The following is a 25332-nucleotide window of genomic DNA, read 5'->3' as shown; positions in this document are numbered from 1 at the left end:
TAGTATATTCTGTGTACAAAGTTCAAAATCCATCGGCACCACTAAAGAACAGGCAAGAACAGGCATCCACACTACGCACAACCAGAAGGGTGCCCATTGCACCTTTGTTTCACATTGTCCCAGCACACATTTTAATGCAAATCCTGCAATAACAATTATGATTTTATTGATTACATGCCGCCCATCTGACTGGGTTGCCCCAGCCACTCTGGGCATACCTATGTAAGACTACAAATACAATTCCTCCCTCTAGTCTAGAATTCTGCATCTTGTCTCAGAGCTGCATTTGGTTCAGAGCTACACATACATATTCCAAGTAAATCTGATGCAAATTGCCAAGGGAAGGCAAGGAAGGTGATCCTGAGATGGAACTGTGGAGTCAACAGGTTCGAACGACACTAAATACGGTTTAGCAGTGGAGGCACAGATTCACTGTGTTTTATTCACTTCCAGGAAGTGCATGTCTGCCTATTTAGCCAATGACAGGCAGGCAGGCTGCGGCACTAGCAAAACCCTTTCCCTTAAAGAGGAGATATTTCCAGGGGGGCTTTGAGTATTTTTTTTCTCTGAAAAAAATTTGGTAGGCCATCTAAGTTTGAGAACCTCTGCCCTAGCCACTCACTGAAGAGCTATGTTATAGGAGCCTGGAAGTTAAAATTGCTGGGGTTCTAGTTTAATAATTCCCACTTGAAACAAATGTGGAAAATTTCAAGAGCAGCAGCAGTAGCCAATGTGGTGCTCTTCAGATGTTGCTCTGTGATTTTCTAACACCAATTCCTAATGTGTACAATATCCTCTGTTTTTAGTATTTTCGGGAAGGGGGTGAATCTTAGGCCGCAGTACTCATTATTCTGGGAGAAACTGAACTCAGTGGGGCTTACTTCTGAGTAGACATATATAGGATTGCACTGCTGGGAAATGTACGGTACGTTTTTATTTCAATACAGTACTTCAAAAGCATATTGGAAAGGTTCAGATTTTTGTCCTTGTTTCAAAAATATATACTATTCTATATATAAAAAGAACTGAAAAAAAAATCTGGCTGAAAACTATTTTTATTTCTTCATTGCTTTTTTTTTTTTTTTAAAAAAAAAAACTATGTCAAACTTTTCTAACGGCCCTTGGGAAAGAAAGAGACTTAACACTCATTGTTAGTAGAAAATTCTAATTTTGGATATTGAAAAATGAGCCAAAACAATCCATCAACCCCTTAGAGAAGCTACTCTAAAAATGAGGTTAGCTTTTTGAAAACTATCCAGTTGGTCTCTTAAAGGCATTTAGCTGTCTGTTTTCCTCTCTCTAAAGAGTCAGAAGGTCTACATAACTTCACTGCTAGTCCCTAAATGTGAAATCCTTAGCTTGGTTTTAAAAAAGGAGGGGAATCAAGCATCTTCTAAACATTTCCTTCACTCAAAATTTCATTATCTGGCATTCCACAGTTCTGGCTTCTTATACATTCATTAATAGATGCTACAAAAATCTGCACAAATGTCACAAGTAAAATACTTCACAGGATCAAATCCCCATGCTTCACTCAAGCTCAGCCATTAAATAAGCAAGTGTTTGGCAGTGGGCAATGCTAAAGCCCTATCTGAGCCACACCAGGAACCAAATTAGAACTCTGGAAAAAAATCTACCCCAACAGTGAAGAAGTGAGCCTTCAAAATATGACTTGCTGTTTGTTTTTGGGGTAGCTGACAAATCCATTTCAAACCCTCCCCCCTTAATATTTGCTTTAAAGGGTGGAATGCATTGCATATATAACAACTGCTATTTTTTAAAGTACCTATCTTAGTAATTAATATGTGCGATTCCATTAAACTACTGTACTGTATCTTCCTCAGTTTGTCGGTGTCTTAATTTCACTCAGTTTTTCCAGCTCAACTTAATCAAAAGTTTTTCTATAGCCACTTCCGCACAGAAAGAAGGTAAGCGAAGTCAAATTTCCAAATAATGTGTCTGAAAGATTTTGGCTGCTGGAACATTTGCTAAAAGGGTTCTCTATTACAGTAACTTTGGATTCTTTAATGGTGCTGTTGTATATAAACGGACAAATCATTTACGGCCCAGCCAAAAACCAGGATTAACCATTCCCAAAATAGTTTTCCAATATTGGTTGTGCTTTTTTACATGCTCCACCACAGGCAGAGAGGAAAAATCACATCGGGCAGCCTGACATTTCCGGCATCAGAAAACAGTGGTATGATGCAGCCTATTAAGTTTTGATGGCATCAGATACCATCTATATAACACTTTTATATTTACTGGTTACTTCTATCGTAGTGAGGGAGACATTCTATCCAAAGCATTTATGGCAATGAACACATAATTTATATCATTCCCATAAACGCTCTGGAATCACAATTCTTAAATCTTTGCACCACTGGATATTAAAAATTACTGCTCATGTTTGCAAATTCATAAACATACTTTCTAGGACTTAAGCAAGCTCCTTACATTTCCATTCCTAGTAATTTTTCACAATGGGACACTGGACACAACCCATTAGTGATTTTTGCAGGAAGTGATCTCAAAAGCTGGCAGGAACCTCTTATATGGTTCTATTGCCATATTCCCTGCAGGAACAAGGATGCAAAAACCAAATGCAAAACATTTTTCTATCAGCATATAGCAACATATAAATTCTCACCATCAAGACAAATAACAGGTGATATTAGATGGGCTTTAACAATAAGCTGTCTTCGCAAAACTTAATAAAAACATCATCAACAACAATTTCCCTTGCTTATCCTTCGCCGTAGGGTCCCAGGGCGAGTTACAAAAACAACATAGAAATGCAAGTTTAAAATAAGTTAAAACAATTCACAACCAGAAGGAGAGGTCCTAAAAATCTCTGTTGTCATAAGAGAAGAAGAAGAGTTTGGATTTGATATCCCGCCTTTCACTCCCTTTGAGGAGTCTCAAAGCGGCTAACATTCTCCTTTCCCTTCCTCCCCCACAACAAACACTCTGTGAGGTGAGTGAGGTTGAGAGACTTCAAGGAAGTGTGACTGGACCAAGGTCACCCAGCAGCTGCATGTGGAGGAGCGGGGAAGCGAACCTGGTTCCCCAGATTAGGAGACTACCGCTCTTAACCACTTCACCACACTGACCAGGATCAAGTCGTGCATCTTAGAATCATGCAACAAAAGCTGTACAATGAAGGTGCCAGACGTACCTTTTTCGGGAGAGATCTCCACTCCTTGTGGGCTTCTATAGAGAATGCCCTTCCCTGGGCTACCAACCCTTCAACTTCGAGGGAACTCAGCGGAAGAGGTGGTCTTTCAAATATTTGGGGGCTATGTCTTTAGGCTTTGCAACACTAATTAATTTGAGGACGCTGAATTGGACTCAGAAACAAACTGGCAAGCTATTATAGATGTTTTGAAACAAGTTATAATAATAATGACAATAATTTATTATTTATACCCTGCCCATCTGGCTGGGTTTCCCCAGCCACTCTGGGCGGCTTCCAACAAAATATTAAAAATACAATAAAACATCAGACATTAAAAACTTCCCTAAACAGTTATGCAAGTTCTAAATGGGGTCCGAGCTCGTAATCTCGAATTTTGGATCAGTTGAAATTTCCGAGTCATTGTCCTGGGCAGCCTCAAAGAGAGTGTGCTGCAACAATCTGATGTGGAAGTTGCCATTGCATGGAATACTGTGGCCAAGTCACTTCTGTCCAAAGACAACCTAGCTAGTGAACCAGCTGTAGATGGAAATAGGCACCCCCAACTAGTGACAATGTTCGAACGATACAAGTCCCTTCATGCTAGTAGGAACCTGTTCCTTCAAGGGGAGCGCAACCCTATCCAGAACAAGCAGTCTACCCAACCTTTCAGACTCAAGAACATGGCAAACATAACAACCTCTTCCTTATCAAGATTCAGATTCAATCTGCCCTACTCAATAATTATCCAACAGGTGTGCAAGGAAGGGAGCTTTTCCTCCCTAAGAAATAGCCTCTGCAGAGGGGGGGAAAGTGCTGAAAGCCTACTTCTCAACCGGAAGTGATCTAGATTCCACCTTGGTTGAAGGACTGGCCAAATGCGTGTTCTAGAGAAGTTTATACTCTATTTTGTCAAAGGAATCATGAGAGCACACAACAGAATAAAGCAATTGCATATGGAATTGCTTTACAGCTATGTTTATCACGGCATACAAAACTCTAACCAGTTCTATAAATAAGCCAACTGTAGGTATGTATCAAACTTTATTTTACTTTTTATGTGTCTGAATGCCGCAAGGAATACAGTTGCCAAAAATGAATGGAATCTTCCAAATTACTTTCAGCAGAACTGCAGAAGACTCTCGTTTCCCATAGAATTGGATTATTTAAATTTGATCCAAAATAAATCCATCCCACTAATGGCCCTATATTTTTTTAATGCTTCCCCCCCCCAAGCCAGGCATCCCAAAACTCGGCCCTCCAGCTGTTTTGGGACTACAGCTCCCATCATCCCTAGCTAACAGGACCAGTGGTCAGGGATGATGGGAACTGTAGTCCCAAAACATCTGGAGGGCCAAGTTTGGGGGTGCCTCTTCTAAGCAGTGGCCCCTCTCTCATACTGGTGGCCTATTTGCCCTGAAAACAGCTGAACAGAGTTTCAAGGTTTGTCTGCATTTGAACACTAGAAGATTATTTCAGAGAAGGACTGAGGTTCAAGAAATGAGGCCTAGATTCTACAGGATCATGTTCAGCCACACCCTTTTCCAGCATCACTGGGCTAGTTCCCAAGTCTTAAGACAACCAGCCAGTGATTGGCTAGTGTTAAAAAAACTGCTCATACCAATAGTCTACTCACATGGCCAAGTAAAAGCACTTTTCATTTGAAAGAAGCTCTGACCTCACAAGCCAGTTTGGAGCTTCCATGTTTACACACTGCTCATGCCAGGTAGTTTAGCACATGTCAGCCACAGGCATTTTGCCAAAGTTGCCTGTCTCTGTATCTTCATCCATGCAAACTACAATCAGTTGCGAAGTCCTAAGACTTTCTCCTGAAACAAAGACGGTGACCCACTTCGGTGTCCTGGTGCAAATAGTTCACAGATGCAGAGTATACTTGAAGCTAAATTTCCACTTAAACACACAGCTGCTCCCTTGAAGCCCAATTTTTCATTCAAACAAAAAAAGGGCTCCTGGCTTTTGAAATTATTTTTAATAAATCAAGTGTTTCAGATTTAATCACGAGGGACTGAACATAACTTATGCACAGAAAAATAAAAGAACACAGCAAAAGCTAAAGAATCCCACAATAGTATCAGTTCCTAAATTCTCTTGATTTCATCACACCACATGTATTCAAAACCCTAGACACGTTTCTTCTGTTTTAATTTACTCCGTTATCACACACCTTACCTGTTCCATTGTAATTTGTTACTGGCATGTTTCCTGTTTTCCATCACAAGAGAATCAATAAAAAACGCATACATGTGAAAAATTAAAGTGGCTATAGCCACAATAAAGGTAAAGGTAAAGGTACCCCTGCCCGTACGGGCCAGTCTTGCCAGACTCTAGGGTTGTGCGCCCATCTCACTCAAGAGGCCGGGGGCCAGCGCTGTCCGGAGACACTTCCAGGTCACGTGGCCAGCGTGACATCGCTGCTCTGGCGAGCCAGAGCCGCACACGGAACGCCGTTTACCTTCCCACTAGTAAGCGGTCCCTATGTATTTACTTGCACCCAGGAGTGCTTTCGAACTGCTAGGCTGGCAGGCGCTGGGACCGAACAACGGGAGCACAACCCGCCGCGGGGATTCGAACCGCGACCTTTCGATCGGCAAGCCCTAGGCGCTGAGGCTTTTACCCACAGCGCCACCCGCGTCCCATACCACAGCGCCACCCGCGTCCCATAAATAGCTACAATAGCTACAACAATTAAGGTGGATTTGCTTTTCCAGTGAAAACTAACCAAACTCGGAGCTGGTGCAGAATCTCGACTTAGTCATAGCACCAAACTATGTTTATGCTTTGAGGAGCTGAGTGTTCCTTCACGTCCCCCCTCCTGGCAAACATAATTCAAGCGTTTACAAAAATGCCAACCTATGGTTTGCCTCAAGCCAGGCCAGGAGCACGGAGTCACCACACGCAAGCAAAGGAAGCGTGAGGCTTCTCAAAAGATTGCACACATACCACCAAATTATGGTTTGGCAGCACATGAGAACAATATGAAGCTTGCTTAGCCATGAAAATAGCTGCTTATGTGAGTGGACTAACATGGCAGGAGGGGATTCATGAAACAGTGCGGCTTCTCTTGAGCAGTTAGAAAATACATTGCCTGCAAATAATTGCTCACACAAGTGATCTGCTCTTGTGTGTTTTTCCAGTCACAGGAGGAGGAATAACAATCTACCAGGAGTCTTTCTGTAGCTATACTATTCACATGAATGGACCATTCACATGAAACAGGCTGTAGTTAACTTCTGCCCATTTCACAATGTATACATGCTTGTGTCAGTCAACATCCTGCTTTGAAGCTAGCTACATAGGACTCACTTTCTCCCTGGGGAAAAAAGAGAGAGGAGAGCCTTGTTTATTTTTCTGAAGCACTACCTGTACGTAGCCATTTCTCTCTCTCTCTCTCTCCAGAAAATAACTTCTTAGTGTTAGATTGCATCAAGCAACTCCTTCATCAGTTCTGAACAGCCTAAAAACTGCTCAGCAACCCGGAATGAATAGTATGTGCTTCTGAGGTCTGGCAAAGGCTTTGAGCCACATTGGGAGAAGATGGAACACCATGACATCTGACTCATAATCACTCACTCACACACTTATTAAAGCTTTATTATTATTATTTCGCCGGGAAACTGAACACAGAAGGGCTCAGTTTTGCACTGAAGTCCCGAGTGAACACAGAACCTCACTATTCACAACACCACATGCAATATATGCAAACACATTGGGTGGAATATGGATAGACTTCAGGTCTGGGCTTTGGCGCATTCACTCCAGGTCCATGGTTTTAGTAACAAGTAAAATTTGCCTAGTCTGTCAGGCCCACAGATGCCAGATGCAGGCAAGCAAACAGCATTTCAATAAAAAGGTTGTCAGAAAGAAGTCCAAATACTTTTAAGATCGATGTCGACCCATACTGGTTTTTACAAATGCAAATTCCTCATTTCAACTAACCTTGGTTAAAAGCATCAGCTACTTGACAACAGGACAGACAAAAGGGAATTACTTTTCACACAGCATATTAGATTGTGAGTGGCTGTGTGTTATGATGATTTTGCTATGAGAGGCAGTCGGTGGGGAACGTGACCAAAATACTACTATTGCACTTATGTCCTTCCTGTGGGCTTCCCACAGGCACCCAAATCGCCACACTAGGAACAGAATGCATGGCTAGATGGGCCTTTGGATTCATCCCAGAATGGCTGTCACCTTCCATTTGAAGTACATTATTATAGGGCAGGTGATGGCAACAATGTCCTTTAGTCCAAGAGCTAACCTACATATTATGCAAATCGATGTGGTGGAGTCCTTCCCAGATTGTACTACTTTATAGACTGCAGGTAGGATAATGTATTTTACAGCTTTAAAGGAGCTGCTGCCGAATTGCCCATTACATCCAAACTGGCCAACTGGTTTATTCTTGGGAGTACATACCAAGATACGAAAAAAGGATCAGATAGTCTGTTGCTGATCTGCATCTCCAGCAATAAACATATTTTAGACCATACACTTTCTTAAAAGCGGTGAGAATCTAACACAACTGATATATAATCTTTCTGTATTCCATTAATTCCATTCTTTTCCTTGATAGCTATTTTCAGTCTTATGGAAGAGCTTGTTTTACACACATTATTATTATTCCCCTCCCCAAAAGGACCGACTTCTTAAGGGCACATTTTAGCCACTTTGTTTCAAGGCTCAGTAGCAAGCACAAAAGGATGCAAGCAAGGCAGCATGCAAATGTAATAGTATGATAGTAAGCCCTGCTTAGATGCTGATCGCTGCATCACCTTGCTTGTATAGACTGACAAAACACGGACTGAAATGCAATCCCACTGATGACGTACAATTCAGGACAGACTAGCACAGATTAGAAGAAGGCAGAATGGTCCTCAGCTAATACATTTGGATTCCTCTCAGTCTATTGCATGTTACAAGCATTTTAATATGGTAGGCTGTAAAAAAAAGGGGGGGTGAGGCTTGTAGTGGAGATAACAAGAGCTTTTAAGGTAAGCAGGCCAAGCAATTGCAAGTAGAGCACAAAATCTTCAGGTCACTAACCAAACTGATGTCTGGGGGGGGGGGATGCCCCTCCTTCAGAGAGTGTGGCAAGGAGTGAGTTCACTTTCACTGTAAAAACAACCACCACTCTACATGATGACTTCCACTTTAAGATTTGATTCAGTGTGCTGCAACCCAGACTCTATTTTTACTGGGGTGCAAAACTGACTTCATTCTTCTAGCTATGAGAGCCCTCAGAGTAAATGTGTGCCAAGCCTACACCAGCCCATTTCCATTCATGTGAGGGTCAATGTGCACGAGCCCAATAGCTTAAAAATGGAAAACATTTTATTTCTGCAAATGAATGGCATACATTAACGTGGGAGGAGAAGTGAATCACCGATTTTATAACACTCGGCAAGGACAGGCACCATCAAAACAGGCTGCTGCAGAAACTTAAAGGAAAAGAGAGAGGCGGTGCTCTGTTTCAACGTTTTAAAGAATCACAGCATTGAGTTATTTTTCTCATCTGCTTGCCCTAAGGTAGGATATCTTACTTACCTAAGCATTCAGCAGACACCTGCCAGCTCAGCTTGTTTTTTCTTTAAAACTTTCAAGGAAAGGTGCTTCCTACAACTTACCTGGGCAATTAATTTTTTCGCCGCCCCCACCCACCCTATCCCCCTACAATTTCAAACAGTTACTTCTTGACCCATACGACCAGTAGAATGGATGAACAGTTGTTTTAGAGTTGTCTAACCTTAAAATGTTTTTTTAAACAAACAAACCCTGTCAACATGCTTCCTTAAGACTTCTTTAGGGAAAATATTTGCTGGAACTCATAACTTGCCGAAACCTCTGTATGCTGCTTGTGGGTTTCCTCTGCGTTCTTTCAAACAACTTTCTTTGATTAGCCAGAATGGGTCATACAAGGACCAAGTACTTACGGCAGTATCACTTTCCTGTTGATCCAGGTAAGAAGATATAAGGAGCACTAAGAGGGAGAAAGGGTTGGACCACTTTGGCTCCTGACACATGAAGCTGGGTAGGGAAAATCATGACTAACTCATTAAAATGGGTACCGTATTTTTCGCTCTATAAGACGCACCAGACCACAAGACGCACAAGTTTTTGGAGGAGGAAAACAAGAAAAAAATATTCTGAATCTCAGAAGCCAGAGCAGCAAGAGGGATCGCTGCGGAGTGAAAGCAGCAATCCCTCTTGCTGTTCTGGCTTCTGGGATAGCTGCGCAGCCTGCATTTGCTCCATAAGATGCACACACATTTCCCCTTACTTTTTAGGAGGGAAAAAGTGAGTCTTATAGAGCAAAAAATACAGTAATTATTTGCGTAAGATTAACTTGAGGGATAGCCACTGTGGTGCCCCCCTTTCCCGATGTTTCTGGACTACATCATCCCTGATAGGACTTATGATCAAACAACACATTGAGGGTATCACTTGGCTACCCATAGTTTAGCTGTTCTTTCCTAAGCCATAGATCATGTACATGGCAAAATGCGTTATAACAGGAGGGCAATTAGGATGTTTGTCTCAAGTCAGAGATTACTTTTGCCCAGCCAATAAGCCAATAATATCGCCTGAGACTTGTTCCCACATTGCACCAGTAATGTATGGGGGGGTTGGATAACCTAAGTCAGTGGTTTGTGGACACACACCCCTCCATGGACCACTTGCAAACTGCTAAGCACTTAATGATTTTTCTGCCTGCTGTAGAAATTGTAATGTAGATGCTGTGTGATTTTTAATTTTATTGCTACATGTATCACATTTTATTGTATTCCAGAGATTTCAAGATATAATACAATAACAGTGAAAATGCTATTATATGGATGTGCCCATTTCCTGTCTTCAAATTCGCAGGCACCTGAATGAAACTCATGGATCACTGGTGGCCCAGGGTTCAAGTTTTCAGAACCTCTGACCTATTTTTCCCCCATGCAATATATTTCCTCCCTTTCCCATGGACAGATGAAGAAGACTATCCTGTGACATGAGAACTAGACTTGTTGTGTTGACATAGCAGAAGAGGATGGCTTGACTTTGTGGCAGTTTGAATAAAGCACACGGCAGAATTCCTACCTTTCCAAGGAAAATATAATATAAGCAGTTAAGTTAAAAAATAAATAAATCTTGGGTTTATGGTACAGCTTTGATTCTCACGCACATTCTGAAAAGGATGCCAAAATGTGCAAACCGCAGGGGTTGAAAGCCCTGACGAATGTATTCGAAGGCAAGCAATTTGCTCATGAAGCCAAACTTGAGAAAATGGAAGAAATTACAGAGCCACTAAAAGGTACAGAAATGAGAATGGCGGTGGCAAGGACAGAACACAGCAGACAACACAGTGTAGTTTTGCTTTGGTTTCTGTCACTTGTCTGTTACACCAAACAGAGGAATTTATCAAAAGGTTCTCTCAAGCAATTTCAAGTGCACCTTTAAATATAAAAGCTGAAAGTTTCATTAGCTAGGACCAATAAGGAACATACAGCCTACTGGGGTCAATGTTTCATGTCTTGCAGCTTTAAAGACAACTGTAAATATGTAAGGTATATTTGATATTAAGAGTTCTGCTAAAAAGGAATACTTTGCAGGAGAAAGATCTCACGTGGATCAAATTTCCTTTTCCAATCACGATTTAATCAATCACTTTATGGAGCTAGGAAGCATTTCTTCTCAGATGAGACAATTTTGAATGTTGTGATCTTCCTTTCTTCTATATCACCTTGTTCACAATCTTATCAAGAACTTAGCAGGATTCTAAACATATCTCTAACTTCTGGTACCGCTTACAGCACACAGAGAGATAACCTATCAATTCTATGATTCTATCATGGCCATTATTGCATAGTGGATCTTGTACTAAATAGCTTAATATATGAATTCCAACAGGAGAGGAAGCTGCACTTTAGATTTCCAAGTGGCTCTGAAAATGTCAGACCAAAATCGTTTTAAAACACAAAATGCTAAATCAACAGGATCTCACTAAAATGTAGAAATTGGAGTCAGCACCACTAAGAATTGGAGTCACAAACAGAAGCAGTGCTGAGCAAAACATAGCTCTAAAACCAACAGAAATATTAGGCTGATTCTAATAAAAGCAAAAAACCTGATAAAGGGTATCAGCATCGCGATGTTTTTATGTGAAACAGCCTTGTCCCAATTCTCGCAGTGAAAGAAGGAAGACAATATTGTGCACTTTGCTTAGTGATGCTCCTAAGCGTTACAAGAGCCTGCCATGGGAAGTTTAAATTGCCTAATTCCAACAGCTTGCCCTGACAAAGCAAATGAATGACAGTCAGTCATGAGTTTCTGATAGAAGGCAGCTCTGAGTGAACAAGCTCTGGTGGTAACAACTTCCAAGCAATAAAGGTCTTGGTAGATTCTCCAGAGCTACCAGATGAATTTATTGAGCCAGATTCTACTATTTACTAGAATCGGATTATTAAAAACAGCATGGGGCGAGGAAAGCATAGCACTGAGGTTGAGTATGTTGTTCTGGTCACAGAAAAACAAAACTTCATTGCCTGACGGCAGAGCAAAGCCCATAAACTGATGAGATAAAAACAAACTACTGGGTTGAAGCAGCAAGCCAAACTGAGTTGGAATGCCATGTGATGACACATACAAGATCATGAAGACAAAACCAGTGTGCTGTAGCCGATGGAATGTTGGCCTGGGCCAAGGAGATCAGAGTTTAGAACCCAGCTGAACTATGAAGCAAAGCAAATGACGTTGGTGGAGCCACTAACTCTCAGCTCCATATTTCTGAGAATTTTTTGTTTAAGGGACAACCACATCTATGTCATCCTGAGCTCCTTAGAACGAGGGCACTTCTATGATGAACAGAACAAAGTTTTCAAGAGTTCAGCTTGCATGATGTTGTGTCGCCTCGCTCCTGCTGTAGCCTATAAAAAAATGGTTTTACTCAAGGCTCTGTAGCCACAGCAAGAAGGTAAAAGAATCCAGGCCTGCATCAAGCTGATGTTATACCCTTGTCACTGAACAGCTAAATTATGAGGCATCTCAGCTGCCACAAAGGATTTTTGAGAGATATCAGATTTGTAGAGCAAATCTAAAAATGAGGGGAAAGGCTGTTAATATAAAAGCACCTACCAATCTTGATATTTAGTTCAGCTTACTCGATAACTGAAGTTTTATGGCTGTGTGTCAATGTTGAGGTGAAAGGAGCTAGAACACTGTTAGAGGAGGAAGATTTGCAAGACTGACTGGGAGTCATATTGAATAGTGCTGATGCAACATAGACTCTTGAAGCTGGAACAGAAATCTTGTCTCTTCTTCCTACTGGAACATTTTAGGAGTGTTGAGGTCTCAAGTACCCAAAAGAGAACTTTACAGCAATACAGCTTTGTCTTCAGCATTATTCCTGGCAGTGAGAAATGCTATCTGGGAATCACAGCATCATGTTTGAGAAAAACACAGAGCAAGCAAGACGGTGTATTTTATTAAGCCAACTAGAGCTCCTTTTTCAGGCATGCTGAGGTTACTGGCAGGCTGTGGTTCATAAAATACAAACAGCTTCATATAGCCCAAGCACCTTGTACAGCTGATCTAAGTTAAAAAATGTTTCTTATCTTGCTGAAACATTTGTTAGGAGCCTACCTGACGTTTTGGAGAATTTGCTGTGCTGGGATTGATATTCCGCAATGCCTAAGAGTAAAAGAAATAAGATGGGTAAGCATTACTCCTTTTTTTCTTTTCTTTTCTGCTGAGCGTGGTTGGGATAGCTAGGCTGATTTGACAAACACATCACTCTCTTAGCATTCTGACGAGGCAGGTTCCTGAGACAGCCAAAGATGACAAAAGGGTAAGGGAGTTAAGAGCTGACAAAAGCTGCTGCATAATGGAACAAGACGCTTAGGGGTGCTTACAGAGCACACGAACACATGTCATTTAACAGATAGGGGACATCAAGGTAGAGAGCACGGTCTGGCCTGAAGTTAGTCAACTTCTCAAGAGGAAGTTACCGAAGAAGAAATCCAAAATTAGAAGCCTTATCTAAAAGCATGCTGGCACGGCGGCATATGAATTTGTTTGAGGATTAATAGCAAAGCAGTTATAGGAAAAGCTTAGACTATTTCAGCTGAAAAGACCCTTCTTTTTAACTTGTCCAGAGAAAAGCCATCATCAGTTTTGTTTTTAAGGAAGTGACACACATTCTGCAATAATCCAGTTTACACAAAGTAGTTGTGCCTGCAAATATTCCTTCGGTACAGAATGTAGTGCGAGAGTTAGACTCCAGAATAAGGGCAGTTAAAGCAAGAGGCGATGAAGTCAAAAGCCTGAGGAAGTGATCTCCCAAGAGCATGAAAATATTTCATGATGCAGGACCCATCACCCAAAGGGGAAAAGAAGTTTAAAGAGGTTAGGATGTTTGCGATGCCCCATAACCTTCACAAAAGGTGATGCCAGACATTTGAGACAAGGAGCTAATCAATAATTAGCAAAAGATCTAGGACAGGAAGCGCTGATTGAGAGCGACAGTTCTAGAAGGTAAGCTTAATTGTCTCTTTGGGGTTCATGCCTCCAGGGTTATTTTTAAAAAAAGAAAAGCAAAAGCAGCAATCAGCCTACAACCACATTGGAAAAACCATTAAAAGCTTTTAAAAACTAATTAAAACTGAAGTGAAAACACTCACTTAATCCAGTTTGCTTTTAAGAAAGCTAGGCTCTTGAGAATAGCTTGCAACATACACGTTGCCTAATGTGGATGAATTCTCCCAGCCCACCCTTCTGTCTCGTAAATCACAGCGAAGCTGTACATAATAGGATGCATGTGTACCATTAGCACACTCACATCAAGAATCTTTATCCAATGCCAAGGTTTAGCAAAATGCTAGTGACAAATTTCACATTTACTAGGGGTGGTGGGGTGGGGGGGATAAAGTGGTTGCTCTTAGATGGGTATTGTGAAGTAAATCCATGATGCCCAAATCATGAATCCAGTGACAGAGTTCATAACCTGGAGTTCTCATTAACAGTTCTGATTTTGTCAAATCGCAACTCATACTTAACTCACCACTACAAGATGTGATGATGGAAACAGGTATAGATGACTTCTTTTTTTACAAAAAGGTGGGGCAAACTCTGAAGACGTGTCTATCAATGGCTATAAGCTACGAGAGCTAAAGGAAACCTCCATGTACAGAGGCACTATACCTCCAAAAACAAGGATGCTAGGGACTGTTAACAAGGCCAATATCTTCATGCCTTGCCTGCGAACTTTCAGAAGAACTTGGTTGGTTGCTGATGGAAACAAAGCAGTGGACTAAATAGCCCTACAGCCCAACTGCAGTTCATATGTCCTTATGGACCGCTTTGGTTTTACAGACACTGAGGGGAGCATTTTAACTACAAAGGAGATGGGAGGCCTCAACTCAACAAGGCCTATTCCATTTTACAGGCTCCGTCCTCTGTGAAGCTGGAGAACTCGATAGGAACAATTTTTCCATGCAGAGCATTAATAGCTTTTGCAAAGCATCCCAGCAGGTTGCAGTCCACGTGGCAGTGTTTTAAGTGCTGAAAAGAGCGCCAATGCTAGGAAGCACTGCAAGAGAGGTGGGAAGGGGGGAACCCACCTTGCAACAGACGTATTCTGAAGAAGCAATTGACCCTGAGGTACATTCACAGCTGTGATGGTCCTGTCTGCTTGCAGCCATATCACTTTGCTTGGGCAATTTAGTGGAGGAAACATTCCTTAGAGTGCATAGGTCTGAATGCTTACCTTCCACACGAAAACATGGTACCTCTTCCTTCCTCCAAACTATTGATGCTTGCTGGAACTACAAGTGGATGAGCACAGCGCCACCCACACATGCACAAGCAGCCATTTATGTTAGAGTGGAAGCGCTTGTCTAACCTGCGGCCTCACCTGCCGAAGCAGTTCTTGGTGTTTCAGCCGCAACCTCTCTTTTTCCATCTGCAGTTGCTGTAGCCTCATCTGCTGCTGTTGATTGGAGTTGCTGCCCCCCAGAACTCCACCAGGCGGACTTTGGGGGGCTATTGGGGGTGGCTGCTTCACGGGAGCACTTTGGCTGATTCTCTGGCTCATAGCTGTGGAGGCAAGAAATAGGGCAGGCGTTTTAAAAAGCAACTTGAAAGTCGCAGTTCAGAAAGCTATCCATCTGAGTTTCCAAATGGATTTAGGTAGACATCCAAAGTCGTACAGTGGTACCTCGGGTCTACGAACAGCCCTGTTAACGAAATATTTGGGAAACAAACTCCACAAAACCAGAAGTGGGTGTTCCGGTTAGCGAACTTTGCCTCGGAAGAGGAATGGAAGCCGAACGGTGGAAGGGCACCGGAGGCGGGAGGCCTCGGTAGGGAAAGCGTGCCTCAGTCTAAGAACGCTTTGGTTTAAGAACGGACTTCTGGAACGAATTAAGTTCGTAAACCGAGATACCACTGTACATTATCATGGCCCAAAATGTGATTGCGTAACAGGCTTCATGGATCATTTTGGCATAAAGGTAAAAAATAAGTAGTGGCGAGTTTCATTTCAAAATGGCAGAAGCCACAGACAAAGATATGGCTCAACTCAAGCTTGTTGCTTATTTCTACTTGAGGCTGCTTAGGTTCTGAAGAAGTGTGCATGCCCACAAAAGCTCATACCAATAACAAACTTAGTTGGTCTCTAAGGCGCTACTGGAAGGATTTATTTTATTTTGTTTTGACTACAGCAGACCAACACGGCTACCTACCTGTAACTAGATTCTGACAATTAGGCTTGACAAGGCTTGCTTCATTACTTCTATAAAGTCTCTAGCCCTCATTGCTGCCCGTGGTTGAATACATTCATGTAGCATCTGTGGTGAGCTCTGATAGAGCAACATTTGCAGTCCCCCTATTCATTCATTCATTTTTGCTTTCTACCCATCTAGTCATTTCTACCCTTTTCTAAATTCCAGTGCTACTGAAAACAGCTGTTGCCGGAAGAGTACCAGTTATAAACTGCACAAGCAATTTATGTGCAGTTTATTCAGAGTGCAGAACCAGGGTTTTCTTGGTGATAAAAATATTGTAGGAGATCTATCTCGGTCCATAACTTTCCAGTACACATTTATTGTGGGGGGTTTTATATACACTGAGATTTTTTCAAGTACCCAGTATATATTTATTATATTCCTATGCCTCCCCATAACCACTGGGCAGCATACATAAAATGCTAAACATGGTTTAAAAAACTAAAACATTTTATTCTACTACAGAAGAAGTGTTGTTGGCTGTTTTCTATTTTATTTATGCTGACAATTCTCTGAATGAACTGGCAGGCCACTTAAGACTCTAGATTAACTTTCACATCTCAAATATGTATAGTAAACACTGAAGCACCATTCACGGCATCATCCCAAAAATATCAGCCTTATGGTTGCTCTAAATCCAAACTGCAAGGAAGGTGTTCAACAGAATGGAGCATTGTAGTACATTTTCTCATCACATTTAATGTCAGAAGTTTAAAAGGAAGATTTGCAATTATGGGTGGCAAATGGTAAACATAAGATGATTCTGAGATGAAATAATCTGAATTTAAAGCAGCCTCTCGCTTGTTAGTATGCATTAACTCAGAGAGCCAGTGTGGTGTAGTGGTTAAGAGCGGTAGTCTTGTAATCTGGGGAACCGGGTTCGCGTCTCTGCTCCTCCACATGCAGCTGGTGGGTGACCTTGGGCTAGTCACACTTCTTTGAAGACTCTCAGCCCCACTCACCGCACAGAGTGTTTGTTGTGGGGGAGGAAGGGAAAGGAGAATGTTAGCCGCTTTGAGACTCCTTAGGGTAGTGATAAAGCGGGATATCAAATCCAAACTCTTCTTCTTCTTCTGAACACAGACAATGTAACTAGAATGCGTGCGTACCTTTCCCCCTTTTTCTTTTCTTTTTTGCGTTAAATCATGGGCAAATCGTATACAATTGCTGTGTGCTATAATCACAAGCAGAAGTGGAAATGGAAAAGGACGAAATGTAAAACTTAGGAAACAACAGCACAAAAGAAATTCCTGTTTGAAAATACAAATGTGTGGTTTTTTTTTAAAAAGAGAGAGAGAAAAAAAGGAAAAGAAATGCTTTTTGAATGTCAGAATGCTGAAGAAAAGGACAAATCCTAAAACGACTGTGTCTTGGGTTGTGTTTTGGGATGCACCCACACCCAGAACTTTTACCAACCAGGGATCACAGAACTGAAGTCTTCTCTTAGCTGATAGAGACCATGGATTTAGACAATCCAGCAAACTTCACAGTGAATTCCACAACAGGAGGCCCTGCACTGCTTGAAAAGCCAATTCTGAAACGAGGGGGAAGTTGAAACCTAGTTGCTCATACTGCACAAAGAATGGGCTCTTTAAAAATAATAAATAAATAAAACCCTCAATATGCATGTCCAACTTTCCTTGTGTGCATCAAAAGCAGTTGTTAAAATCATGGTCATAAGACAGTTTTATTTTGATGTCTTTTAAGTATTTAGTGATCCAAATCTCTCCCTATTGCTGAGAACAACCATCTTCCCATATATTTTCAACCAGAACAGTCTAATAAAAGGGGAGAACAAACTGAATTCAGAACAGCGACGGCCTGGAAGACAGAAAGCAGGACGCCGAGATGACAGTTCCTTCCCTAGGGAGGCTCGCTTCACAATTTGGTTTACATCAAGAGCTCTCAAAGTCAGTTTAAACTAACCAAGCACTTGGGCAGCAAGGCTGCTATTCCGATTACACGTTTTAGCCAACTGGGCTGCTCCTAGGTCATAGAAACAAAATACATTTGACGATAAATATAGGCTCATGTAGAAATTGTGCCAGTTTCCATTTCGGTTGTAAATAGACAGCCATCGGCCAGCTCCACTGGGCTGTAGATCAAACCCAGGCTATTTATAGGCATGTGGCAAAAAATAACCAAACACTTTCAATTCCTTGAACATATTCTCAGCCAGTTCCAAGACGCTCAAATGATTAGCATTTAAGAGCGCAATTCCTCCAGGAACATCTCCTACAGGAGGCAAAGTAAAAAGCAACGGGGTGAGAGTGGTGGGCTGGAGGCACACGGGTACTTCTTGGCACAGCCACTGTAATTATTCATAAAATGGAAGGAGGGGGCTGCCATGATTTTATAAAAAAAGGCAATGCCCCCAAGACCTTCGCGGTGCAGAAGGAACACGTTGCTTAAAAAAAGAAAACAAAACACTCTGAACGAATGTATCCAGGCTTATCTGAAATCTACCAGGGTTCAGTCTGCAAATGGAGCACATCAAGAAAAATTAAGAATGTCTTCATTGTGTTATGGGCTATTATACAGGTAGCCAGGGCTATTAAATAGCTAACCATGGGTCCAGCTTTGGAAAACACATTTGTTTGTGCTATTAAACATCCTAAACTTGGCAAGCAAAACTTCTTATTGGGGCAGGGGGATAATCTAAGACCAATCAAAGAAAGAGAAAAAGCTTAGCTGTGCAACCTTCATAAAGGTAAAGGGACCCCTCACCGTTAGGTCCAGTTGCGGACGACTCTGGGGTTGTGGCGCTCATCTCACTTTACTGGTCAAGGGAGCCGGCATACAGCTTCTGGGTCATGTGGCCAGCATGACTAAGCCGCTTCTGGCGAACCAGAGCAGCGCACAGAAACACCATTTACTTTTCCTCCAGAGTGGTACCTATTTAGCTACTTGCACTGCGTGCTTTCGAACTGCAAGGCTGGCAGGAGCAGGGACAGAATAACGGGAGCTCACCCCGTCGCGGGGATTCGAACCGCCGACCTTCTGATCGGCAAGCCCTAGGCTCTGTGGTTTGACCCACAGCGCCACCTGCGTCCCACTGCAACCTTCATATGGAGCGCCAATGTTTTACGTACCTTCAACTCCACTTTGGAGGTTCAAGAAAGACATCTAATGATCTTTAAATATTTAGCTCATTTTTAAAGTTTGCCCAGACGGAGAAGGGGGGTGGGGGGGGAGGCAAAATGACTTCCTTTATCTGCTAGAGCTAGGATTTAACCAGCTTCCTGTTCCTTACTTTCATGGGTATCAAGGAAGCATTTAACTATGAGGCTCAACACCCACAAATGGGGCAAGTAACAAAGACCTCACAGGCAGACGACGAACAAAAATGTCTTTATTTCAAAGAGGAAAGAGAGGGATTTAGGAGGAAAGAGGGATTTGGAGCAAGGAATGAGGGGAACAGCATTTTATAACACATACCATTTAGCTACATTGTTTTTCTTAACGATCACACTTTAGTAAGTTAACATTTTAGGACAGAATACAGTCTCTTCAGTTTTTCTACTCTACATCTGCAACTTGGATGAAGTTTTAAGAATATTCTATAATCAGTAAGAATCAAGATACTAGGAATACCCCACCCCTTTCTATCTCAAAAGCAAGGACTGTGTCGTTCTTGGTCGTATTGATTGGTTATCTTTACAGAGAGTGGGACAAAGGGAATGCAAACTTTTATTTTATTTATTCAATTCCTATACCGCCCTTTGTCAGAAGATCACCGTATTTAAGGCTATTAATATTCTCTGCAATGCAAAATTCAGCAATATCTTGCATTTAATGCAGGCTGCATTTGCTCCTTTCAAAAATATGGAGCACACGTAGGCAGTACCCTGGCATTTTTGCTTCTTTTACATAAGGCTCTCACTGTTTGTATAAATCAAGTAAGAACTGGTCCCCTTGTATTCTCCACAAAGGAAGAATAATAGAAGTTATGACTAAGCTGTTTAACTTTGAAGTGTCAGCATAGTACACCAACTTCAGCTGGCAAATCTGCAATTTATATTTTGCGTTACAAGTATATTATAACTTTCCATTAACTTTGTTTTCATCTTCACATATGAACTGTGCATGGCACCAAGAGCAATTAAAATGGAGGGGAACTCTTTTGTATAGTATTTCTGGGGCTGAAGTTTGCAAGTGCCTTTGTGCATTCATTATGTTTAAACAATACCTTAAACAACATTTTTGCTTTTGAGGACAAGCCTGACCCAATGCAACCGTTCAATCCTTTGCACTGTGGTAGGAAGCAGCTAAAATTTTAAAAGATGATGCTGTTAAGGTGCTACACTCAATATGCCAGCAAGTCTGGAAAACTCAGCAGTGGCCAGAAGATTGGAGAAGGTCAGTCTACATCCCAATCCCAAAGAAGGGCAGTGCTAAAGAATGCTCCAACTACCGCACAATTGCACTCATTTCACACGCTAGCAAGGTTATGCTTAAAATTCTTCAAGGAAGGCTCAAGCAGTATGTGGACCGAGAACTCCCAGAAGTGCAAGCTGGATTTAGAAGAGGCAGGGGAACCAGAGACCAAATTGCAAACATGCGCTGGATTATGGAGAAAGCTAGAGAGTTCCAGAAAGACATCTACTTCTGCTTCATTGACTATGCAAAAGCCTTTGACTGTGTCGACCACAGCAAACTATGGCAAGTTCTTAAAGAAATGGGAGTGCCTGATCACCTCATCTGTCTCCTGAGAAATCTCTATGTGGGACAAGAAGCTACAGTTAGAACTGGATATGGAACAACTGATTGGTTCAAAATTGGGAAAGGAGTACGACAAGGCTGTATTTTGTCTCCCTGCTTATTTAACTTATATGCAGAATTCATCATGCGAAAGGCTGGGCTGGATGAATCCCTAGCCGGAATTAAGATTGCTGGAAGAAATATCAACAACCTCAGATATGCAGATGACACAACCTTGATGGCAGGAAGTGAGGAGGAATTAAAAAACCTTTTATTGAGGGTGAAAGAGGAGAGCACAAAATATGGTCTGAAGCTCAACATCAAAAAAACGAAGATCATGGCCACTGCTCCCATCACCTCCTGGCAAATAGAAGGGGAGGAAATGGAGGCAGTGAGAGATTTTACTTTCTTGGGCTCCATGATCACTGCAGATGGTGACAGCAGCCACGAAATTAAGAGACGCCTGCTTCTTGGGAGGAAAGCAATGGCAAACCTAGATAGCATTTTAAAAAGTAGAGACATCACCTTGCCAACAAAAGTCCGTATGGTAAAAGCTATGGTTTTCCCAGTGGTGATGTATGGAAGTGAGAGCTGGACCATAAAGAAGGCTGATCGCCGAAGAATTGACGCTTTTGAATTATGGTGCTGGAGGAGACTCTTGAGAGTCCCATGGACTGCAAGAAGATCAAACGCATCCATTCTTAAGGAAATCAGCCCTGAGTGCTCACTGGAAGGACAGATCGTGAAGCTGAGGCTCCAATACTTTGGCCACCTCATGAGAAGAGAAGACTCACTGGAAAAGACCCTGATGTTGGGAAAGATGGAGGGCACAAGGAGAAGAGGACGACAGAGGACGAGATGGTTAGACAGTGTTCTCGAAGCTACAAACATGAATCTGACCAAACTGCGGGTGGCAGTGGAAGACAGAAGTGCCTGGCGTGCTCTGGTCCATGGGGTCACGAAGAGTCGGACACGACTGAACGACTAAACAACAACAACAACAGGAAGCAGCTTGGATGGGTGGAAGTCACCCTCTGTCCAGCCCCAAACCTTTGTCCATAGAGTAATGCTAGCATCTCTACTCCAGGTGCAAGATGGTGGAAGAAGCAATGATTTCCATTGCAAGCCAAAAGCTCCTGAACAAGGCATTTGGGAGGCAGGGAGGGGCTGATCTGGCCCTGGATCCAGAGCCAGCTGCACTGGCATAGTTTGACAAGACTGAGTCCAATCCATACCTGATTGCCACTAGCTTTGGTGCAGCCGAGTAGGGTTTTGCTTCACTCACTTTTCACACCAGCTGATGTGTGTGGCAGGACCAAGATGCAGCGGAGGCTACACCATTCTGACACTGACACACACACACACACACACACACACACACTGCTGCCCAGCTGGGATTACGATTAATACCGTGTGACACAGAGCTACTGCTTACTTTTGGGAACTTGAAAGCACCAATTTTCTAACTGTCAACTCCCTCTTGCATCCTTTGAACCACCAGCAGTACACTCGTACCTTGGTTGTCGAACGGAATCCATTCCGGAAGTCTGTTCGACTTCCAAAAACCAGGGCACGACTTCAGATTGGCTGCAGGAGCTTCCTGCACTCAATTGGAAAGCGGGAGAAGCAGCATCGGACGATCAGCTTCCAAAGAACGTTCGCAAACCGAAACACTCACTTCCGGGTTTGTGGCGTTCAGGAGCCAAAACGGACGGGTTTGAAGGCGTTTGACAACCAAGGTATGACTGTACTTCAGAGGTACAGTTCTCCAAATGTGAAGTGCTCCTGTTGAAAGACGAGGGGTGTTTTCCTGTTCTGAGTCCGTGGCCCAAGTCACATGCTGCCAAACACGCATGCCTGCCACTTCCCTATGGTTAGATTCTACTCCAATGATGTCTTGAGATAGCAAAAGGCTGATCATGCAGGTACAACTAATGCCCATGTATCCTAGTCACTGATGTTGTGCACATCCCATAAGCAAGATTCCTTCCTTCAAGCATTATAGGAGCAGGATGGGATCCAAGACAAAAGGAACTGGCAATTGTGCTTTTCTGGTAATGAGAGGCCTGGCCTTGCTCCACTCACCTTCTGGGCCCTCAAATTGTCATGAGAGCAATTGAGCATTGAGCAAGTGTTACATCTCATTCACCCTACCTAGTTATACTTCAAGAGGCTCACATCCAGTGGCGTAGCATGGGGGGTGCAGGGGGGGCCGGCTGCACCGGGCACAACATCTGGGGGGGGGGGGCGCGCTCGCACTCGCAGCTCTCTGCCCCTACCTGGCTCACTCACTCTCTCTCACTGCAGTGCTGGCTGTGCGAATCCGATCCGAGCCGCCGGGTCGCCACCCACTGTGGAGGGGAGGGTGCCAGGTGTGCGGTGCGGTGCGGAGAGAGAGCGAGGGACTATCTGGGGGAGGGACAGTGCAGCGGGGGGGGGGGGGCGCAAATTACTTGCCTTGCCCCGGGTGCTGACAACCCACGCTACGCCACTGCTCACATCTGCTGCTACTTTACTTGGAGAGTATTCCTGTACAAACCGCATATACTGTAAAATGGAGTGGAAGTACCCAGACAGGTTGCATCTTTCTCCAGCCAATGTGTCAATAATTTATAAAGAAGGTCACTAAATTTGAACGGTTTATGTAAGACTACCCACCTAAACAGCTGAAAGGGTGAACAGCTGAATCAAAAAGAAGCTGGAATGTGTAAACAAGATGCTTCATTTAATTACCAGTGCTTGTATTCCAGTGAGAACAATACAGGGAAATGAGGACCACTTTGTGATCCCACAAGTTGGCAAGGAAGGGAAATTCCTTGGTGGCCGAATCTCAGTGTGTTTGATTTCTTTTGTTCCAAAACGCCTGAACAATTCGGCACATGCTACTTGGTTGCTTTATTTATTTATTTATTTATTTATTTAGTTAGTTAGTTAGTTCTACATCTTATGTAGTAATAGAGGCTTCCTGTGGAGGAGGGTTAATTTCTGAGTTTTGCTCAGAAATTACATTTATTTCTCCTCCTTGGTGCTTTGTTTTCAGTGTTCACAATGGAAAGCAGACTGCAATGAGAGTCCATCTATTCTTGTGAATAAAGCATTCTGAAGTCTCCTAAATCACTGAGTTGTTTTTTTTTTAATCTACTATTAACCTAGATTTGCTAAATACAGTGGTACCTCAGGTCAAGAACTTAATTCGTTCCAGAGGTCCGCTCTTAACCTGAAACTGTTCTTAACCTGAAGCACCACTTTAGCTAACGGGGCCTCCTGCTGCCGCCGCGCCGCCAGAGCACAATTTCTGTTCTCATCCTGAAGCAAAGTTCTTAACCCGAGGTACTATTTCTGGGTTAGCGGAGTCTGTAACCTGAAGCGTCTGTAACCCGAGGTACCACTGTACACATTTCTTAAAAGGGGGAAGGAGTGTGAAACAGGGCATTTTGGTACCTCAGATGGAAAACCCACATTCCCCTCAATTTAAACATGGTGCTCAGTTTACGAAGCAATTCATCTGCATGCTCTGAACTGGAAAGAACAATAGATGAACCAACACAAAGTTGTTCATTTCAGCGGGTTTTGTACTGGACATCTATTCTACGTTTACATCTGCAGAACTCCATACCATAGCTCACATCATCCAAGCGTCTCCCAATCACCAGCAGGAGATTATTATTATTTTTGTATGGGTGGGTGGGATTATCATGGGGAGATCCTGATCTGTGAAAATTAATTCTGTTTGATTTGTGGGAAGGAAAGTTAAGATTCAAACCACTAATTTTGGATTTTCATATGCACTGTGAGCCAGAAGGGGAAAAGGTCAGGCGAGAGAAGGGTGCGAGCAGAACAAATTCCCTTGGCACAGACATTTGAAAACTGAAACACAGCCATCACTACCATGTAGAACTTAGAACGTTTCAAGGAAGTCTCCTTTTTCTGTTCAAAAGCAGGCTGTCTCCCATTTGCCATCGCCCTCAATCAAAGAAGTCCACATGCTTGTGCTTCTCTTCCCCCTTCCCCCTTCAGCCGAGCTCTTTAACTGAAAAGGCCTGGAACAGATTAAAAGTTCAACCACAGAATAATTTTTTTTAAAAAAAAAATCTTCTGGCGTGTACTCAACTCTGTCTGCACTATGCATACACACTGGGCCCAAAAAGGGAAACTATGCAGTGAAAAAATAAAACAGCTGTATGGCTCTCTTTTTTGGATATTGAAGCTTTTGAGTTTAACTGATGCAGCACTTCACATCTCAGGAAAGGATGGAACGCTTAAGACAAGTAGTTGCGTTGCTCGGAGGGAGGAGACACCACTGTTCACAGCAGACTGAGTGTGTTTTTCCAGAGGGAGATGTTCCCAAGCTTGTGACCTTTGCTCTAGCTCCTTATTCCAGATAGCCTTTAACAACTCTTGCAAGTAAGAGGTGGGGGGGGGGAGAGAAAGAGATCAATGTATGGGGGAAAGGAGCAAAAAACGAAACCAAAAACCCCCAACCCTTTCCTTCTCAGATCATCAACACATGGCCCAGACATGACACTTTGCAGATCCCTCTTTCCTGGGAGAAGCAGAGGTTGCCTCCACCCTACCAAACATGGTTTGGTTCTCACAGTAACACAGTTCTAAGAGCTGCAGCTCTAAAATCATTTTGGTATGATCACCAAAAAATATGTGAGCTGCCAGCAC

The 25332-nt window shown here is 42.7% G+C and overlaps 1 protein-coding gene across 8 annotated transcripts in view; it reads right to left on the bottom strand.

Annotated features, from left to right (window-relative positions):
• YAP1 (Yes1 associated transcriptional regulator) overlaps positions 1 to 25332 on the bottom strand; it is an 83255-nt gene that overhangs the window by 8007 nt on the left and 49916 nt on the right. For 2 of the 8 annotated variants that reach the window (XM_083436580.1, XM_083436576.1), the window contains 2 exons: positions 15078 to 15271; positions 12821 to 12868 (listed from right to left, as the gene is read on the bottom strand). In XM_083436580.1, coding sequence (XP_083292706.1) covers positions 12821 to 12868; positions 15078 to 15271 — 242 coding nt within the window. The remainder of the gene's footprint in view (positions 1 to 12820; positions 12869 to 15077; positions 15272 to 25332) is intronic. The other 6 variants (XM_083436581.1, XM_083436577.1, XM_083436582.1 and 3 more) reach the window with 3 other exon arrangements.

Source organism: Podarcis tiliguerta (assembly GCF_965153285.1).
Source record: "Podarcis tiliguerta genome assembly, chromosome: 4".
Classification (NCBI taxonomy): Eukaryota; Metazoa; Chordata; class Lepidosauria; order Squamata; family Lacertidae; genus Podarcis; species Podarcis tiliguerta.
The sequence above is the reverse complement of the archived record's forward strand: the minus strand, read 5'-3'. Positions and strand labels throughout refer to the sequence as shown.